This window comes from Equus przewalskii, chromosome 3 (genome assembly GCF_037783145.1).
Source record: "Equus przewalskii isolate Varuska chromosome 3, EquPr2, whole genome shotgun sequence".
Lineage (NCBI taxonomy): Eukaryota > Metazoa > Chordata > Mammalia > Perissodactyla > Equidae > Equus > Equus przewalskii.
Window position 1 is genome coordinate 83,929,650 of NC_091833.1, and position 21,579 is coordinate 83,951,228.

Consider the following 21,579-nt stretch of genomic DNA (forward strand, 5'->3'; position numbering starts at 1 on the left):
GAGACACTCATGCTTATCTCCTTGGTTTACACATATTCTCCCTTGTTCTACTGGACTTCACGCACCAAACACAAGTTCAAAGAGTAAATTAGTGTTTTAAGACAGTAACAGCAAAGTATTAAACCAAGCATGTGGCCTTTCTGAGTGGGGAACCCTGTGCAACTGCACAGGTTGTAAGTCCTTGCAACTTGCTCTATCTTTAACCAAAGTGCTAGTTAGAAGGTTGTTTTAAAATATTCAAATAGAAAAAAGACTAAGCTATTATTTTTACCTCTGCCATTCAGGGATTTTGCCTCACACTGGTTGTCTATTAATAAAGATCCTCCTTGTGTTTTAAACTTACTACTTTTTGGTTTGATTTTGGTTTTTGTCTTTGATAATTTTTAGTATGTTTTATTGGTCACTTATTTTGTTCCATTTTATTTTTTACTAATAATTATTCCATGCATGCTTTGTATTTTTATTCTTTTAGTAGTTTAAAAATTTTAACACATGCTTTACGTATTTTCCAACGCTATATAGAATTAATCAGTGTCCATATTCTCCTTCCCAAATAAGATGATATCCTTAGGATGCGACTACAGTATTTCCTCTCAGCTGCCTCACTTTGCCTGTTGCAATCATTTAGATCTTGCATCCAGATTGCTAATATAACCATATTTATGTTATGATTTCTTTTTTCAACAATTTTTCTTATATTCTTTTCCTTCTTTCTTCGACTTGGGGGCAAACTTCTTTTCTGAGATACAGACAAGTATATGGTCAAAGCACACCTGAATTTCCTCTTGAATATATGAAACTGTCTAAATTCAATAGGTTCACCACAATGAACTCATGGTTTTTCCCTCATAAACCTAATTGTCCTCCAGAATCTACAACCTCAATATGGCAGAACCATCCAATCTATCACAAAGGCCAGAAACCTAAGTGTCAACCCTGATTCCATCTCCCTTACAACTCTCTCTTCTTACCCACAGCCAATACATCACTAGATGCTCTTGGTTTTTACATTCTAAAATTCTGTAATATTTTTTCACTTCTCTCCCTCACCAACACCACCACCACTAATGTTATATTCTAATGTGTCCTCTCACCTAGAAAACAAGGGAAAGCTTGTAGTTGCTGTTACCTTGTCTGCCTACACATAGTCACCTCCCAAGCTATTCCTCCCTCATATTGTGGTGATGATTACAAAATACAAATTTTGTGTTGTTCCCTACCTCCTCTCTAGCTTAAATATTTTTGCGGTCTTTCCTTTGTTCGTTAAACAAATGCTAAATTTCTTTATAGTGCCTTATAAGAACTTGAATGGTCTGCAGCCTCTGTGGTCCAACTTGGGGCACACTCCATCAGTGCTGCCTGCCATTAGTTCTTACGATTTTTCGTGATTCCCTACAAATGGAGCCTTACTCATTCTCTTAGTTGTTGCGCCTCTCTCCCCTAGTCATCCACTACCTCCTATAGTATCTTTACTTTTGTGATCCTTTCCTGAGAGAAGCCCTTCCTTTACATTTTGGAAAATCTAACTTCCAAAAATATGTTATCATGATATCAGTTTTAACACACCTCTTCTTGCAGTTATAATTCTGCATTATTTTGTTTGATGTTTAAATGAATATCCATCTTCATCATTAAATAAATTAAACATCCTTTTACATTCTCCATATCTCTCCCATTGTCTAGCAAGATGTCTTCCATGTATTGGTTCTCAATAAATACTTATTAAGTGTGTGAATCAACAAATGAGTGAGTTGATTTTCACTTTTGCTGGAGTATAGCCTTGACAAATTCTTTCAGTGAGGACGACTGGATGATAAAGTGTTTGAGTGTCTTCACAAGTAGCCTCTACGTTTGAATGCTAAGATACCTGGGGATAGGTCTCTAACTTCAAACTATTTTTTCCTAAACCTTTCAAAGGTTTTGACTCATGATCTAGAAATCAGAGTGGTCAGTGAAATTTTCAAGCTCAAACTTTTCCTTAATCTTTTCTCTGTAGGATCAGGATCCTTTATTTTCCTCTGGGAGTTTTTAGGATTCTCTCTTTCCCTTGGAATTTTGACAATTCACTGAGATACATGTAGGTTTTTTTTTATTTTTTAATTTACATGGCTTGAAAGTCAGTGGGACTTTCAATCTGAAATGTATGCCTATTCTGGGATCGGAACATTTTTATTCTATAATTTCTTTTGTTATTGCCACTGCTTTCACTCTAATCTTTCTTTTTAAGAACTACTATTACTTAGATATGGACACGCTGGATTGATTCTCATCTCATACTTATGTATGTGTCATTTTGCTGCAAATTCTAAGAAATTTTCATATTTTATTCCAGATTATTAATTTGCTATTTACCCCTGTTCCTCTATGTCTTAATTCTATCACTTATTTTACTTTTTCAATAAAATATTTAGTTTCCAAGACACATATTTTTAATAGTTGTCAACTCTTTAAAGGTTTAATATTCTCTCATTTCTCTCTGAGGATTCGAAGTAGAATTTTTAAAATTCTCTTCTACTCCCTCACTGTCTCTATTTGCACCAGGCAAAACTCTTTTTTCTTTATGCAAGTCCTTCTCTTTAATGCTCTTGTTTATACGCAATGTCTAGTAGTTTTTTTGTTTGTTTTCTGTTTATATTAATGAATGAGTGGCTAAGTTGCTTAGTGTCGGTAGACGGCGTAGGTTTAACTCAGCAGACTTTCAGATATCTTTCTCCAGCAGGATATTTTAGTGCCTGGGCCCTACCTCACTGGGGAGAAGGGTGGTATGTCTTGACTAGATGACTTTATTTTAGAATGTGTTGATATTTAACTGGTATATAGACTGAGGCCATCCCAGTTACATGTACACATTACCCACCTCGCACCTGCAGTCAAGTCAAGGAGAGATTTTTGTTTGTTTGTCTTTTGACTGAGTAGGTCACTTTTCTTCTTTACAGCCCTATCCAACCCCATTCACCCCCTCACCTATGGCAGAGATCTGGACTTACCTCAAATCTCTGCTCCTTCATTCACTGAAGGAATTATCCTTAGAAAGTTAGCTGATACTCTTTAGAGGGCAGTTGTATTTTTATCCTGGGTTCCGTGCCTCTGCTGTCTTCTACTTAGTGAAATGGACCAACCCAGCCACATAAACAAGGCCCAGTATCCTGACAACTCTTTTGGTTCCTTCCATCTCTTTTTATTATTTTACCCTGGGCTTTGAGTTTCAGTGAATCATTCTTTATTTTTACTTTTTCCTGTGAATGTCTTAAGCTGATATTTTCCCTACTCTTCTTTAGACTGATCCCATCTGCTTTCTGTCACGTGGAATTTTCCCAATATCTGTTCTGTTCAGGATAGTTTTCTTGTTTTCTAGCACTGTCAAGGATTTAGTTCATTTGTTTTCTTGCTCCCTCCTACTTCCACACTCACCCCTACCGTAACATTTTGAAAGGTTTTGTAAGAGTTTGAGAAATACAAAAAGTGGCCTGCCATCTTGATTCAATCTCCTTCATTTCTTTTTCTGTCCATTCTAGACTATATTACACTAGGGAAGAATATGTTCTGTAGTCTTTATGGCATCAAGCATGACTCCAAATTCCCTGCTGATTTTCTATAAATACATAGTACTAATAAAAGTGATGTGGATTTAATTCATTTTTCCTTGTAATTACTTTGAGTTCTCCAGAATACATGGTGCTAAAAGGTGATATTTCTAATAAAACTTGTATTACCAAAAATTGAATTGTAAAACAATCTTTTTGTTATTAATAAAGTGATTAAAGTCTAGACCAATTTGGACACATAATATTGAAGATTTTACTTACAAAGTTTCACTCTAGTTATATGCATATTTTTACTGTTGTAAACAAAAAGGGATAAATTAATAGAACGAAACCAATAAAAAACAAACATTAACAAACATTAACATTCTCCTTTGCTCTTCCATCTACAAAATCAGAATCTTCTCAGTCTTCTACATAATCTTTGGCCTTGGCCTTACAGTTTTGCTTGAAAAATAGTTCACAATACCTTAAAGGTAAACAGAGCAGCCAGCCATTCAAGGAAAGGAGTTGTGAATGTTTAATCATTGGTTAAACATATTTTCTTGTACTTCTCTAATGTCAATATACAGTCACAATGGTATTAAAATCAATTATACTATAAATCACAATTCCCAATTAGTGATTTTTATTCTTTGTTATGAAAATTTTTGCCCTAAAAGGAATGCATATATTTGAATATTTAATTCAAATTGTACATACCTTGTCTAATCCAGTTTTCTAAAATGAACAAATAGTGACCACTCCAGATCACTTTCACCAAACTACGTAACGTCAAAGCAGAATATTCATTTCTGTGAATCCTGTGTTCTCAGCACTTCATGGAGAGTTATTCAATATGCATCACTCTGGGAGCATACTCTCTTACTAATGCTTCATATATTAAAAAATGTCTATCTTCAAGCTTTTAATGAATGGCCATTAATATATAGTAATTAAACATGGTTTTTGAAAAGTATTCCCAGTACAAATTCTTCCTTTACATAGCCGTTTTGGTTGATCCTTGTAGAAAATGTTACCAGTACATCTTTTTATCTTGTAATTGTTTCATTAGCACTACTTCACCACTTTTAATATTTAAGGGCTTAATGTCAGAAAGGAAGATTGATGTTACTGCTACTATTAAAATATTAGGTTTGGACTAGAGTGCACTGTAAAGTGACATGAAAAGTTCAAGGCATCTCAACCCTGACAGAATCTACTCATTATTTAATTAGGCTATGAGAGCTCTTAGCAGAAATTTCTGGCCTTATGTCAGAACCTTCCTGATCAAGAGGTACACATCATTGAAAGGTTCAGTCTGAACGATGCCTTATTGTACAAATGTAACTCTTATATTTTGGAAATTATAGTACCTGACAGGTCATGAGTCCTAAGATAATTCCCTCATCCTTCTGTTCCTTCTCTCCTATAACTCTACATCTTCTTATCTATTCTCCTAATTATTTTCACCCTATAAATTTTATGGTAGGATTCACGTCTTAAATATATAATTTTCCTTTAAACCATACTTGCTTCTTGACTTGTGCCTATCCAATTAATGTAAAAGAGCCTTTTATATTGGTCTAAATTTACAGAAATATGCATTTCAGAAGATATTGCAACATAAGCATTTGTTTTTAAATGGGAAAATCTTAAGTTTGATAAATAGAGATTGCCTGGTTAAAGTGCATTTCCCAATAATGGTCACAAGGAACTGAGTTAGAAAGCACAGTTCACATTTTCATACATTTAGCCTTTTAAGTTTATTTTTTGTTGAAATAATACTATTTTGCAAATGATCTAAAGAAATTCTACCACTCAGGTACAGTTAAGCACTTTTATCCCCAATTTTTTACAGATTTGCATCTCAGTTTAATCTTAAGAGGGCTTGAAATTGTGAGTGATCATACCTCTAGGTCAGCATTTCAGGGAAGATGGTTTACACATCACCTTCAGGATTTCTGAGGCAGTGTATCTCAGAGTTTAACTCAGCTTAAGCTCTGAAGTCTGACAGTTCTGCCTCGGAATCTTCTCTCTGCCACTTCCAAATGGGACCCACCACCTTACATAAGCTCTCTAAGCCTCGGTTTCCTCGTGTGTAAAGTAGGCGTAAGAGGCACTTACTTTCTAAAGTTATTGTGACAGGTAAATGAGATGTTACTTAGCATGGTGCCTGGCCCACAGTAAGTGTTCAATAAACATTCAATATTATTACAACCTTAGACTCACTTGGTAAAATATGAACTGAGTAAACTGTCCTGGTTGCATTCCTAAGTCTGTTTCTTTAAGCTCATTATCTCCTTTAACTCGTGGCTACGCAGGAAAAGATGACACAGTCACGTGTTGCTCTGGGGTGGTGTGAAACACTTATTTTATTACAGAACATCTTGATTTCTGTATTTAACCACACTTCCATTATAAAGTATATATATACTGGCTTTGTGTGTGTGTGTCTTTGTGTTTACCTTGGGCTCCTACTGACTTCTCAAAACAAACCTTTTTCCCCAAGACACAGGAATGGATGAGGAGCTTAGTCCAGGACAATCATAGTACTTTCCTCTGGTCACAGGTTCTAAGGCAAAGATGGGGGCACATGGCCCTGTTAGTAGGATAAAAGTAAATCTCTGGGATTCCTTAAATTGTATATATTGCTATTATAATGATTTTCTCATAAAAATACAGACTATATTTTTTATGTCTATCTCACTCTAAATTTCCTCAGCTTTTATGATCAGTAACTTAAAATATATATTAAAAAATTTAAGTTTATGCATTAAGCATTAAATGTTAAGAGTTCTCCAGTGACAAATACAACCAATACATCATTCAACTTGCTTTAGGAAAAGAGGATTTAGTTATATTTCAAGGTTACTTGCATCTAATAAAATATCTAAACAGGTTTAGGAAAAGGACTTTTCTGATGAAATTAATATTTTATTTGGTCTAAAAATACTTGCCTAACAGGCGGAGCTAGCCAGAGGGGTTACTGAGTCAGACACTCAAACTCACTTAGGACTCCCTTTGAGCTCTCATTCTCTTCTACTGTAGTTGGGGCTGGCAGACTTAGTCACCTGCAGTCATTTCTGAGAGCTTTTTGGCCAGACATCTACAGCCCTTCTCTTTCTTCCCCTCATCAACAGTTTAAAGTATCCCAGGCATTTCCTGCTATTGAACTACCCAGATGACTTGCCTTTCAACCCTCATCCTTGCCTTAGATTATGGGGCTGGGTTGGTAAGCTTTTATGATTGGCCCAGTCTTGGTTATAAATGCCTCTATCCTGGGGCTTGGGGTCTGTTACATAAGATAGGCAGGAGCATCAAGTATATTCTCAGACACACATACACACAGCCAATAAAGAACTTACTCCATGTATATAAGTATGATACAAAACAGAAATCAGCCTATCATTTGCACAGGTGAAGAATTGAAGGCAAGAATACAGATGATATTTAGGATAATATTAATGTCTCCAATTTGGCTTGAATAGAGGGTGGGAGTAATAGAAAGTGAATTTTGGAGTTTAAACTGGGACTATGCCATGGAAAGGCCTGTTTATGAGTCTGAAAGATTGGGATATGTTTCTGAAAGCCATTGGCATTCTATGAGAACAGGTACTATAATAAGAGCTATGTTTCAGTGATTAGCTGGGATTTTAGTGGGGACAGCAGGAGGTAGAGTTTAGAGATGAAAAGATTTATAGAAGTTCACGGCAATAGATTCAGTAAAAAGTTAGAAGGTCATTGCAATAGATTCAGTGAAGGTTACTGAGGGTAATAACTGTGAGGGTGAAGACTGAAGATGCCGGAAATGATTGCAACGCTATCAGAGGACACTCAATAGGATCAGGTAGCTGTTTATATGAGGAGAGAAGCAATTGAGGGGTAGGAATAGGAGTAATGAAGATGACTCTAAGATTTCAAACCTGGGTAATTGAAAAGATTGAGCTACTTTTATGAAATAGGAAACATAAGAGGAGGAACTGGTTTACAAGGAAAAGAATAGTGAGGTGTTTTTTTGGCATATGGTATTTGAAGTTTAAGAGATGTCCAGGTGACAGTAAAATCATGGGGCTTGGAACTTCAAGGAATGATCAGCTGCTAGGCATGTGTGTGGAATCGTTTGTAGATAAGAGATAGTTCTATGATTACATATATATAATGTGTATGTGTGGAGGGAGGAGGGGTGTGTGTGTATAGAAAGAGAAAGAAGAGTATATTGTGGGAATAGATATGACATGAGGAGACTATAAACCTCATTATGCAAATAATGGTTGATATATAATTGGGAAAATGTCAACTAGGTATGATAACTGTTTTCCAAAATCATAAGGGCTATTATTTGGAAGAGAAATAGAATTACAATCCAGCAGAGACTATAAGAGATTGTATTTTAATAGAGAAACTAAGATTCTATAATTCAAATTCAAAATCATCTAGTTATTAAGAATAATATTATGTTCACATATATAAGATGCCATAGATAAGATGCCAGCATCCACCAACGGCCAGATATTAGACTAGATAAACTTGCATTCGTTTCCAATGGCTGCTGCAACAAATTTGATGGCTTAAAACAACAGAAACATATTCTCTTTCACTTCCAGAGACCTGAAGTCTGTACTCAGTTTCACTGGGCTGAAATGAAGGTGTCAGAAGGGCCATACTGCCTGCAGAGGTTCCAGGGGAAAATCTGTTGCTTGTCTCTTCCACCTTCTGTGGCTGCCGGTACTCAACATCCTTAATCACATCTGCAGAGAATTTGTCATATAAGGTGACATTTACAGGTTCCAGAGATTAGGACCTGATATCTTTTCTGAGGCCACTTTTCAGCCTACTATAAGGCTCTTCTTCATATATAGCTTTACATAAAGCAACTCCAGGAGGGGGTTACCATATTTTTAATTCCTCTTAGGCAGAATAGGAAAATAAGTCTTAAAGACACATTTTGGCACCCCAGCTAGTAGGCGTCAGAACTTCACTTCAAGCACAGTTTTGCCATTTTCAAAGGCTGAGGGTTTTTTTTATTGTGGCGCAACATGAAATTAAACTCTACTGTGAACATATATGCTTCCGTTTTCCGTTCATTGTAGTGATTCTGCACCAATTTGCCTCCATAATGAGCACACTTCTATGAATCTGAATGTGAAAAGAGGTGGCACTCACGTTAAATAGTACAGCAGCTCTAAGAAGTTGCCTCTCACTGACCATTGTTGGAAGTCCTTGAAAACGTTTGTCAGTAGGCAGGCACTCAAGGTCTGAAGAGAGCTGACAAATAAAAATCTCTTCAACTCTGACTTTCTACCTGCTGTCGCTGCTGCTCCCGGAATCCAAGCATATTAGCCCGTTTTTTTTTTTTGCCTTCTCATAACCTCTGCTTCCCCTGTTGTCATCTGGAGTTTTTTTCTCAGGTCTGAGACAGCTATTTGGTATTTTATAACAGGCAACAATAATTTACAACCAGCATGGTTTTATGTTCATATAAATTTGTTATACACAGCACATCGTAAGTGCACCCCCAACCTGTACTTACAGAGTTCCTTTTTTTCCTCCCAGAGCCATCAGACGTGTTGTAGATGCAACCTCTCATTAATCCTTGCCGAGCAGCGTGTAGGTGTTATGATCCACAGTTTATAGATGTGGAACAAGCAAGAGTAGACCTGTGCTCACAGAGTTGAAAACCAGAGAAATCATCCCTCTCATACAGTATGTACCTGTGAAAAAGGAGGTCATTAGAAAGTGGCTACCTAAAGATGTGGGAAAGAACTCTGACAATATCAATTTAGGGAATGCTTGATTTGTTAAGTGGGAACCTGGGAATGAGCAGATCTTAATTCCAGATCTGTATTCGCATCTTTATAGAATTTTGTTTTTTGGGAGGGTTCTGTTTTTGTTTTTGTTTTAACCTCAAAAATGGTGACCATACCACAGAATCCTAGCTCCCATGAATGAACTGTGGAGATTAGTTTTAAATGTAGACTCTTGCAAGGTGTCTGTAACCATTGTGTATATGATGGGACTGCCGAAAGGACAAGTGAACACCTGTAGAAATATTTGGTTTCTAGTAGAAATATTTGGTTGCAAACATCAGGTACAATCGTGTAAGCAATATAGAATTCTTCCGCAAAGTAAAGAAAATTGTTTTTCCTCATTATTTATGGTTCCCATATACTTTTTGTTTCTCTTTAATAACCTAAAAGGTATAATATAGGGACCTTCCCAAAGGAATATTTTCACTAGCTAGATTGACTGTAAAGTCCTTCTTATGGCTCACTACAAAAGTCTCATCTTCTTCTCCTCCATTTTTTGTTTGTTTTTGTTATAGCCTATAAGTTTAGTTATACTTGGGTTGATCTTTTTTAGTTAAAACAAACAAAAACAAAAAGCAAAAAAGAACTTCTTTGGGAATAAAACAATTCCCTGTGTGCTTAGACATTCTTTTGTAGATAATACCAATTTCATTTAATTCAGTTCAATAAACAGTTACCAAATTGTTATGAGCCTAGTCATGGGGGTGGTGCTCCAGAAAAAACAAGGATAAAAAAGAAAGAACCTCTGTTCCATAGTGACTTACATAGTTTGTATGTGTGTTTGCGTGTGTGTGTTTTGTGGGGCAGAACACAGGGATGAAAGTTAAAATTAGGGCAGAAATAAACTATTAAGACAAAATAGGCTCAGTACTTTGAGAGAGATTCCAACAGACTGCTGTGGGTCACTAAGAGAACAAGAAATCATACAAAATCACATCCAAATGTGAGAATGGAAGGTTTTGTGCTAAAAGTATCATTTGGATCAGGCTTTGAAGGGTATGAAGCAAGGAAGGAATACAATCTAGAGGGAGGAAAATAGACATGGAGGAAGCAAGGTGTTTACCAGAAACAAGAAATGTATTTTGGCTGCTCTTTCGGTAGGATTACAGGATGGGCTGGGATAATCATTTGGGTCACATGGAGGACAGTCCTCAGTGCCAAATGTGGTATTCAAAGTTCCTTCTGTGTGCAGAGGAACTATGTAGAAGGTTTTCATACAAGGGAGATACTTGATGGAGTTAGACTTTAGAAATATTTATTTAGCGATAGCGTGGGAAAAATTTGAAGCAGTACTAAAGTGGAGTCGGAGAACTGGCTAAGAGACACAGTAAGAAATAATGAGAAACCTGTTATAAGCAGTGAAAACGGGGACAGAAATGAGGGGGTAGATTCAAGAGCTGCTGTAAGAGTAGAATAAATAAGACGTAAGTAATTGGAAATAAAAGATGAATCCATTGGGTGGCCAAAGGTGACCTTGGATAACTAATAGGAAGACAGATTTGTGGAATGGGAGGAAGGCCATAAGATTACTTTTGAAAACCTCCTCCAATATATGTTTCGTTAAACATATTTTTTCTCTCACATTTTTTCCCAAGGCTACATTACATTTCCATGTTCACTTTATTAGTATTTTTGATTCAATGATAAAAATAATCAGCCTCTTGAATTGTCTGAATGATACAAGGAAACAGAAGACACAGTCTTGGTGCTCATGGAAATTATAACCTTTTTGAGGAAGATAAGGCACCAGGTGTGTGGCTTGGGGATGGACATCTGTTTGGGGATGGTGGGAGCATTCTTACTACTCTGTGAATATTTAATAATATAAAAGGTAGTGAATGCTAAGTACCAAATGTGTGTTATAGTCAGTAGTAGATACTGTAGACACTCAGAGGAGTGGAGATCATTTTATTAATTCAGTTAAGGAATTACTCTGATCAAGGCTTCATGATAGGCTAGAAAGGTACAGTTTCTGCCTTTAAGACTTTTACTATTTAAGACTGACAGACATTGTAAAAAAATAAGTACAATAAAAAGTTAACAGGTACAAGAGAATCAGAAGAGTGGCTTAGTGACCAGTCATGTCTGGATGAGAAAAGTAGTTCCACAACATGTTTCTCTTTTCAACTTACACTTCTTTACTTTTCTTTTCTCTTTGGTTCATCTTTATCCATAAGAGTAGTTAAGTAGAGATAGTAACAAGTATAGAAAACATAAAGAAATGTTTAATTTTTCTCATATAAAAATTAATTTTTATTCATTTAAATAGCCTCTTTACCCTAAGATGAATGCATCTCCTATATGACCTTTAAGTTTCAATTTAGTGTGAGAATTTAGCTAATGAATTAAAAATGATCCTCCATTCCTTAGATCACTCCAGTCACAATTTATTCCAGCTCCCTCCTTCATGTCCTGTGCAAACTTTAGCCTGCACTACTTGATATCAGGGACTCCATGTATCTGTGAGTCTGAGTGTGAGTGTGTGTGTGTGTGTGTGTGTCCTTCCCCTTGTAACTAACACCATACATAGTGCTAACACCTACATAGTAGGTGCTCAACAAATGTTTATCAAATCAAAATGAAGTTTTTGTCTCCGTTTTGACTCAATCGCTTAATACTTAGAGGCATGTGGTGCTAATAGTGAAGATGGATTGGTTCATTCTGTTCAAGTACCACATAACCATTCACACACCATTGAATTTATTATTATTAAAGGATAATTTCGCTTCTGGGAATTGTGCCTATTGCAGACACATTTTACATGTTCAGTCTTTTTTTATCATCACTAACCAGGTAAAGAGATTAAAATAAAAATTTTTTTCAAGTGTGCAATTGTACATAGACTTCATTTGGAAATGCTTATGTATTCAAAGAGAAAATATGTAAGTACTCCTATTGGACGTGCCCACACCCAGAACTACTCAGAAGTCATATGCCTTTTTTTAAAGACAAAAATATTAACATTCAGTTTCTGTACTACACTACCTACCCAAATGACTTGGAAAAGCTATCATTTCTTCCTTTTTATATCAGTGTAATAAAACCTAATGGAATTCATTGAAAGCCCCATTTTACCCAATTTTACAACTTTTGGCCCATTGTAATACCTTCAATTTGTTTTATTTTACTTAATTTAAAGCTTTTACTATTGCTTTTAATTCACACACTTTAATAACTTAAAGCAGAGCTTTTGTGTTTTATTTTCTCAAATAACTTCCTTTTTGGACATGAAAATTTAATACTTAATGGCCTCTCAAATCTATTATAGAGAACTTTACAACAAAATTGCTTTGACATACATTACCTCCTTTCTTATTATAGCCATGTAACTAGATATTGCTATTATTTCATTTTTAATAGGTAAAATACTGAGGCCTAAAGAAGCCAAGAGACTTGCTTGCAATTCACATGTTTGTGGGTACCATATGCAGAGCCAAAATTAGAATGAAAGTATTTGGATTCCTTAATCAGTGCTCTTAATATTCAAATGAACAAATATGCCATACTATTGCTAAATAGCACTTGATATTTATTCTGAATAATAATAATTTAACATTTTGAGTATTTATATGTGCCAGGCACATGCTAAGTACTTTACATATGTTGGCTTATTTGATCTTTGCTACAATTCTCAAATTTAAACATGAGAAAACAGGCCCAAAGAACATAAGTAACTTGCCCAAGCAAACACATCTTGTAAGCTGTTGAATGAGGATGCAAGCCCAGCCAGTCTGCACTGTGTTGCCTTAAGCATCATTCTCATTGCTGGCGTTTCAATGGTAGATTAAATGAAATAAATGTAAATTGATAATGTCTTCTAAGACTACACTTCCTATCAATAAACTTAGAGAATGTTATCTTTGAACCTTGTAATTCTGTGAAGTACTTTGGTAGAAATTGAATTTCTTTCCCCATTCTAAGAGATAATTTCTATGGTGACTCTTTAGTGTTCTGTATGTAATGTCAGATTAGGATTTTATAGCCTGGAAAATCTCTTCCTAATCATTATATCATATAGAATTACAGAACATTATAACATAGATGAACATACGGGCCAACCCCCAAATTTTAACCAACAAGGACCAAATATTAGAGAGGTCGCATTACCAGCACTAAGTACTTGCTAAAATGACTAAGCCAAGCTCAAACCCAGAACTTCCAAAGATATTCCCACATTGAAGAAAAATGTGTACATAATAAATTAATATAATGTGTGGGGTGTGTGTGTGTGTGTGTGTGTGTGTGTGTGTGTGCTGACTTTTCTTTAAAAAAATAATTGTGGGGAGGCATGACTTAGGTAGCTGGCTTGAAGGTCTCCTAGGTATGGCTATAGTTCCCCCTTAAAGATGATCAACTCCTGGATGAAAATTCTAGTCTATTTAATAGCAAATACCCAAATGAAAAGTGGAAGATTTAATTGTTCAAATACTTGAAAGTTTCTAGGTGTACATATGTATTGGACACTTTTAAATAATTAGCATATTTTTAAAGTTAAATCTTAAATAGATATGAGATTTGCTTATTCACTCCTTTGTTGCTTCCTCTTTAATAATTAGTGATGAATTTCTTTATGTGATGGCAGAAAGCCCAGCTGTAAGACCACCAAATCCCATTTCATTTTCTTTTCTTCTGCTAAGTATGATTGGTGATATCACTCACAGGGCAAAATGCTTTGGGGAAGATCATTTAGGCATATATTTGATTCTATTACCAGTTGAAGAGACACAGAGAAGTTTCTGACTGTCATGTTGTTCCAGTATATGCAGGACTTAGTGTTGTTTAAAATATCATTCATGTTGTGCTTACAGCATTTCAAGTGGCTTTGAATCATTGAATGAAATGATGTAAAATTAAAGTTTTAGATTATCCCTGGAAGCCTACAATTAGCAGACATCCACAAAAAAACTAGGCAACTAGAGTAAATCATTATTTGCTCTGAATTCATTTATTTTTCTTAAATTTCATATTATAAAAACATATAAATCATTTTATTGTTGTATTTTGTCCAAATTCAAATCCACTAAGTTATCAATAGTGATTTAAAGTATGCTTAATCAAAGAGCAATAATACATAATATGTTATGCATTGTCAAAAATTCTGACATAAATCAAAAAGAGACTATTACTTACCCCTAATGAGCTATAGCGAGAACTGTCATATTATTCTGTACATTCAAAAGTGTAGGCAAGGGGCTGGCCCCATGGCCCAGTGGTCAAGTTAGAGCACTCCACTTCAGCAGCCCAGGGTTCACCTGTTCAGATCCTGGGCGTGGACCTACACACTTCTCATAAAGCCATGCTGTGGCAACGTCCCACATAGAAGAACTAGAATGACCTACAACTAGTATATACAACTATGTACTGGAGCTTTGGGGAGAAAAAGAAAAAGAAAAGAGGAAGATTGGCAACGGATGTTAGCTCAGGGCCAATGTTCCTCACCAAAAAGCATACAGAAAAAAAAAATCTTTTTAAAGTGTAGACAAGATAAAGTTGAGCATTTTCTCTTAAGTCATTCTATAAACATCTGAACTTATTTAGTCTCCTAATTGGGAGTCTGCCTTGCCCAAAGATAGTTTATTAAAGAGGAGTATGTAGTGAAAAGTAAAAGTATATATTTGTTAATTCTTGTTAATATCTGTACCTATTTTAAGGTCTTTTAAAAAAAAAGAAGCTCTAACAATCATGGTAAATTCAGGTTCCCACTCTTTTATTTTTTATAGAGTTTAAAGTCTACAATGGGAGATATTCTAAAGGGCCCCTTGAGTTTTACACACTCAGTGTTATAAAATGCCATAAAATAGACCATATTTCTGACCATGCTCTGATGCATCTTATTTGACGTTCCAGGTGGGTGGAGGGTGGGAAAGGAGAGATATAGGCGATAAAAAGAGTGGCAAAGAAAATGGAGAAAGAATTGGGGGAAAAAAAGCTAGTATGAGGAATTCACATAGGGCCCATTTGGTGTGACATGCATCTTAGCTTGTCTTCCAAGAAAATTATGGAGATCTTTGACCACACACATGCAGTCTCTTTCTCTGCACCATTTTGTCCTCACCCACTTATAGTTAAGTAGAGTAAGCCTGTGATCTTCACCGGAACAGAGGGCTCATCTACTCATCTTTGCATCTTCTCTAGATCTTAGCACAGTGCTTGGCACATAGTGGTGCTCAATACATTTCCATTGACTAAACTGATTAATACCTTCTTCAAAGAAATCTTCCTTGATCTTCCATCTTACTCTATGAGAGCAATTCATTTCCATCGCATATTTGTTGCATTCTATTGTATTGTGGAGTTTCTGCATTTGTGTGTGTGTGTGTATTGAGAGAGGGAGAGGAGGCTTATTTTCATGAATAAATTGCAGTGCCATTGGGCATAATAACTCTATATTATTTATTTAGCTAATCCGTGGACTTTTTATAACTGTGTGTCCTCCATAGCCTATGTCATTAAGCACTTTTTTCCCCAGGGAATACAAACAGTATGAAGCATTTGCTTTGGTGGCACCTAATATCCTCCTTCCATACTGTCTTCCATGCTGATGTTATTATTTTTCTGCCTAAGTATCTCTAGTGCTCTGTTCCCCTGCCTATTAACAGGAAGTGATTTCTCATCATTCATTTATCCTTAAATAAAATTGGTTTTCCCCGGTATTTGCAGTTTAATCCTTTAGTCATTATTGGGAATGTAAATTATAGATTCCCCTGTAGGGATTTCTCTTAAAGTAATGCAAAAGATTGACAGAAAGGGTAAAAAACATTTATTTATATCCTGTGTTGTATTAGGCTGGTGGGCATCATGCTAGCTTGGGATCACATTCAGCTGTAAAGATAATTAGATAAACAGATGCTGCACCGCCTCCATCACACTGACCTGTACATAGACATACATACAAACCTTTCAGCAAGCTTAAAAATCTCCAGAGATGGGCCTGAACATCTGTACATTAAAAAAATGTGCAGATATACATTTACTTACAATATACTCTCATTGTTGAGAATCATTGTACCAAATCCTTTTGTATGATATTTCATTTAATCTCAAAATAACCCTATGAGGAAAGTACTACTACCCCACTTTACAGATAAGGAAATTGAGACTTAGAGGATCTAAGTATTTTGCTTAAGGTCACAAGACTATTTGCCGGGGAGCTAGAACTTGATTCCAGGTCAATATTATTGCCACTAAAAGCTGGTGCCACTAACAAACTGATCCTACAACTAACACCCCTCTAGTCAATGGAGAGGATGGTTGGTGACCAGGGTGGGTCTATCAGTTAGGGTCCCAGAAGAAAAAGAAGGTACATCTAATTGGGTAATTTCAGAAAAGTTGAATATTGACCGTTTACAACAGTGTGGCAAGTGCTCTCATGCCGGTTACAGTGGACATGGTTAACATCTGTAGGCCTGAAGATGTGAGCCTCAGTTTAATGGAATCTGGAGAGAGGGGAAGGGGGTGGGGGAAGTGAGAGGTTGGTGGAGAGAGCTGCCAGACAGGGCTGTGCCTCTTGGTCCAGGGATGCAACTAGATTACAAAAATCTTTGGGGGTTGGGGGAGCAAGGGTGTGGTCATGCCAGTCTTTGTCATTGACTGAATCCAGCTGGAAGCCAGAAGGCAAGGGAGCCTAAGGACATAGTTTGTGCCTGTCAGCCACTAGGACAGAGAGTGGAGAATGGATCTGGGTAAGTCAGCAAGGAGTTAGAGGTGCATGTTCTCCACCCCTATCCCTCAGATTCATGCCCAATCTCTCTTAGAATGAATGAAAATGGCAGAGGCTTAAAAAAACTGTTTGTTTTTGTTTTCTTTAATCCATGGTTGCAAATGCTTCTAAAATGTATTAGTGCATTTTCTTGCTAAGCATTCATAAGTATCAGCATTTGTTCTAGTTTTGCTGTATTGCAGACAAAGGAAGTATGAAATATTGGTTAAGATTTTCCCTGAAATAGGTAAATATTCTTTAAGGATTTGGGGATTTTTTGTTTGTTTTTGGTTAGGTTAATTCAGGTATAGTTTACATACGGAAAAATTCATCCTTTTTAGTTATGCAATTCCATTAGTTTTCACAAATGTATATAGTCCTATATACATAACTAACAGTACAGTCAAGATATAGAATACTTTCATTATTCCAAAAAGTTATAAAGCCTTTTTTTTTTTTTTAAAGATTTTATTTTTTCCTTTTTCTCCCCAAAGCCCCCCGGTACATAGTTGTGTATTCTTCGTTGTGGGTTCTTCTAGTTGTGGCATGTGGGACGCTGCCTCAGCGTGGTCTAATGAGCAGTGCCATGTCCGCGCCCAGGATTCGAACTAACGAAACACTGGGCCGCCTGCAGCGGAGCGCGCGAACTTAACCACTCGGCCACGGGGCCAGCCCCTATAAAGCCTTTTTAAATCTTTAATCTCACTCAACTAAGTATTTGGCATCAACTTAAATAGGTAAATTTGTGATAACACCCAGCAGTGTGTTGCCCTTAGTAGGTGCTTTATGAAAAGTATTTTCGTTGGCTCGTTTCCCCGTCCTTCTGAATAATATAACTACTCAGATTGATTATTAATGTATTTCTTATATATTAGTCTGAGAAAAGATTCATAATCTTGGCTATACATTGAAATCATCTGAATCTATTAAATGGCCCCATGACCAGGTAGATTTCAATAAGACAAGATGTCTGGAGTTAAGACCAAGCATCATTAATCTAAAGCTTTCTAGGTAATTCCCATATGTGACTAAGGTTGAGACCCTATGAATTAGACCAGTTGTTCTCAACTCTGGCTGCAAGGTACAATCCCAGGGGCAATTGCTTTAAAATACTGATGCCTCTCCCCGCATTCTGATTTATATAACTGTTCATAACAGTCAACTACAAAAATAAATAAATAAATAAAATTTGGGTAACATATTTCTGAATGTTTGGCCTCCAGTTAATTAAGGTTTTATTATATTTCTGGGCATGTGGTAGTATTCAATAAATGTTAAATGGAGGTCCTAATCCCACAGCAGAGTCAGGGAAAATAAAATATGCTCCGTCTTGGAAATCAACTGTTTGTGTATTTGAAATAATTATCTTGGCAAGCTATCACTTTCTGAAAATTGTCCTCCTAGGTAATTTACCTCAGATGGTAAGCCTTTTATTTTAAAAGAATACTGTATTCTAACTATATTTTTTCACTATAATGTTAGGTACATTTATGTCTTAGAGCACTTTCATGATTCTCTCCAAGGAAATAGACAGGAAACAAGATTAAGAGACTGAGGATAAGATTTAAACCAGCCTCCCACTTGGAAGCATACATGATGCTATTGTACCTCCGGGCCTGGAGAATACTGCTGCTGTGTAAAATAGAGTAATGGTACTTTCCACTTTTATAATGGCAAACTATATGCACAAAGGGCACTTAGTACCAATTGCTAGAACAGAAATGAACTGTCTAATTAGACAGTTACGGGACTAGCAAAATATTTACATATGATATCTTTTTCAGATTTCAGGAACTAGTAACTAAAATAACAAAAATCTTCTTTTTAGCGTAAATTTATCAGTGATCTGTTGTGGCAAAAATGCTCATTAAGCCAGCCTCCTGGACTTTCTGATTCTAAATAATTAATCAACATACTACGTGTGTTAGTGTACACTAATGGCACGAGGTGTTGTATTTAATCCAGCAAATATAAACTAGTGAACAAACGGCACTTTTCTTACAATAAGTGCTCTTGGTTTAAAAATAGAAAATATAGAGTTTATTTAATTTGACATTCTAACCTCTTATTAAATCATTCTACTCCTTTTTTCCTTTTTAGGACCACCTCAGAAAATAGTGTCACCTAAACAAGAACATGAAGATAGGAAACATGACAAGGTCACAGATAAAGGAAGTGAAAGTGGGACTTCCTGTAATGAGCTCTCCACTTCCAGTTGTGACAGCCACTCAGAAGCGAGCACTCCCCAGGACAACCCACCCAATGCCCAGCAGGCAACAGCTCACCAACCTAACACCTTAACATTGGATCGCCCTTCCAAAAAAGCACCTGTGCAATGGATGCCCCCACCAGACAAACGCAGAAACAGTGAACTCTTTCAGACGCTCATCAGCAAGTCCCGGGAAACAAATCTTTCAAAAAAGAAAGTCTGTGAGAAGCTAAGTGTGGAAGAAGAAATGAAAAAGTGTATTCAGGATTTTAAAAAAATCCACATTCCAGATTATTTTCCAGAGCGCAAACGCCAGTGGCAGTCTGAACTGTTACAAAAGTATGGGTTATAGTAATTAGCACATTCCTGCAGTATTTCGATGACATTCAATGTTTACTACTGTGTCACCACCTGACTGTGTCCTAACAATGGTCAGTGTGATTTCTTGCTGCTCTTCCTTTTTGTGAACAGTGGATGTGGGACAGTATTTTCTTTCATCCTTTTTTGTTGTTGTTTTTAGAAAAATGACTAAAAAGAAGAAAACCAATAAATGTTGAATCAAAATGGTATATCTGATCAAACCATTTTTGCAAGAATGAAAGTAAAATGTGCATGATCAAGAAACTTAGAATCTTGATTTTTGAACTGTGGTCAACTGGATATGTTTGTCATTTTGTAACTCACCAAAAACAAATCATCATATCACTCCAATTAAAATGACAATATGGATGAAGCAACATCAAGTAAAATGTTAAATGATGGTTTGGGGACCCAAATCTCAAACTGTTTAGATGTTAATGCAATAAAACAAGTATTATTTTTGCATGAGCACAATGTTACAAATAACACAAGACATAGGGAAGATCTGTTTGTTGCTTGGGAAGAAAAATAATTACAAAAAAATAAAGAAAAAATATGTTTCAGGCGAAGCCTATAAATGTAAGCTGTCTAGGAGACTGAATTTCCTTTGTTCTGGATCTGTGATTTTTTTTGTGTATGTGTATGGTATTCTGTGTGTTAAGACGGTGTAAATATGCCTTATACTGTTGTGTTATGGCACTGACATTCATCTATTAAAGCTGGTTATGATTATTTCTGTGAAATGAGTCCTCACATCAGGCTGTGAAAATTGGTGTAATGATGCTCGGAAAGATCCTATTATCATGTTAATCAAAATGATTGAGGGAAATGGTAAAGAGCTTTATGTATTTATTAAAAAAAGAAAATATGTGAGTTCCTTGATTTTTATTGACTCTTCTTTAAAAATATTCTATTGTTCCATTGTCTTCAATTTTCCTTTAAAATTCCAAGCTACAGAGTGATATGTTCACCTTTAACATTGACAAGGTAGAGTTTAAACGTAATTCAAAATGGAGATAGTCACATGGAGGTAGCCTTGGCTTTGATTAATAAACCCTTAGCCCACAAGAGAAAAAGACTTCACTTGAGAATGCACTTAAATTTTATTTTTGCTGACAACCAGATTGAAAGCATCTCCAAAAACAATTAGGAAGTTACCTCTTACAAATTAAGAGACAAAAATGTCAGTAGCAAGCTAAAAGGTCAGCCTGAATGACAAGAGATTTCCTCCTGCTTGCATGTGTGAAAACAAACTTTCTTATCATAAGCCACACAATTTTTGATGCACCACCTATACAGAAAGAAATACATAATATCATGAAATCTCACTAAAGAATAGACTGGGAGAGGGTAAAAATATCTTCAAGAATTATAAAGCTCAGTGTCCTCTGTGTTTGGTTGAAATAGAAGTTGAGCAGCACTTGTGGTATCATTTCTTGCACAATAATGTAGGGAGATAACTATCGTTAACTCAAAGTTTAAAAATCTACATTTATTTTTGGATGTACTATTATATAAAATATCATCTACAGTGGACCACTAAGGGAAACCAGGATATATGATTTATCTTAAACTACCTATCCAGCTTTAAGAAAGAGCTACTCTTGCGTTCTGCATTTCATTTGGGGAAGGTTGGCAGTTCCAACATGGCTTCATGTAGCTGCAAAACACTCGTTAAATGGATTGAACTTGGTTGTTAAACTCTGCTTCGTCCACTCACCACGTGTTTGGTCCTAGGGATAATGGGGACAATAATATTATAGAGAAGATTTAATTGAGGTAATTGAAGTAAAGCTTCGTTACCACTCCTCCAGATGGAAGAAAAAAGGGAAGTGGTGGTCTTCCCAGAATCCAGGACCAGGGCTATCAGATGGGGAATTTGGACTGGAAAGGGACAAGCTGTCTAGTAAGAGCTATAGCCACTAAGGAGTCATAGTCATGTCCAAAGATGGCTCCCAACACAAAGAGTGAGGGGGAAAA

General features: G+C 36.0%; 1 protein-coding gene across 1 annotated transcript in view; it reads left to right on the forward strand.

The window, feature by feature from the left end:
• The window catches only part of KCTD8 (potassium channel tetramerization domain containing 8), a 255,296-nt gene extending 234,824 nt beyond the window's left edge, over positions 1-20,472 (forward strand). The window contains exon 2 of the mRNA XM_070612922.1: positions 19,131-20,472. Coding sequence (XP_070469023.1) covers positions 19,131-19,591 — 461 coding nt within the window. The 3' untranslated portion in view covers positions 19,592-20,472. The remainder of the gene's footprint in view (positions 1-19,130) is intronic.
• Positions 20,473-21,579: the final 1,107 nt, after the last annotated feature.